Genomic DNA, 436 nt, shown 5'->3' with positions numbered 1-436 from the left:
AAGCCAGTCCCTCCTGCCAGTCCATTGCGGGCTGCAGTCTTAGCAGCAGTCGTAGTTGTGGCAGCAGGCTGGCTCCTGTCCCCTGTTGCTGCTGCTGGGGGAAAAGGAGGAGAGGGTGCAGTCCTCCCCTGGGGAGGGAGGTGGTTGGTAAGGGGGGATGAGCACGGTGTTGTGGTCGGGGGCGACGACTGCTGTTGCTGTCCGGAGCCCATTGTTTTGCTGGCTCGCTTGTTCTCCAGCCCCTCGGGGGTTGCCCCTGCCTCCGAGCTGAGGATCTTGCTCTTGAGGGAGGCCCGCAGGTGCCGCAGCTCGGGGCTGATGAGGCCGTTGAGCTGGTGGTTGTGGTGCGGGGGATGGTGGTGGTGATGGTGGAGGCGGTGCTGCTGCGGCCCCCCCTTGCCGTCGTCCTTGCCTCCTCCTCCTCCTCGCTGCTGCT

At 65.6% G+C, this 436-nt stretch overlaps 1 protein-coding gene across 1 annotated transcript in view; it reads right to left on the bottom strand.

Moving 5' to 3' along the window:
- The window catches only part of NAA30 (N(alpha)-acetyltransferase 30, NatC catalytic subunit), a gene marked incomplete at its 5' end in the record, with an annotated part of 18,801 nt that extends 18,370 nt beyond the window's left edge, over nt 1-431 (bottom strand). Inside the window, 2 exon segments of the mRNA XM_010076542.1 lie at nt 1-2; nt 4-431. The exon segment at nt 1-2 is cut by the window's left edge and continues 269 nt beyond it. Of these exon segments, the coding sequence (XP_010074844.1) occupies nt 1-2; nt 4-431 (430 nt within the window).
- Nucleotides 432-436: the final 5 nt, after the last annotated feature.

Source organism: Pterocles gutturalis, unplaced genomic scaffold (genome assembly GCF_000699245.1).
Source record: "Pterocles gutturalis isolate BGI_N339 unplaced genomic scaffold, ASM69924v1 scaffold38093, whole genome shotgun sequence".
Classification (NCBI taxonomy): Eukaryota; Metazoa; Chordata; class Aves; order Pterocliformes; family Pteroclidae; genus Pterocles; species Pterocles gutturalis.
This window is presented reverse-complemented; position numbering and strand designations above follow the sequence as displayed.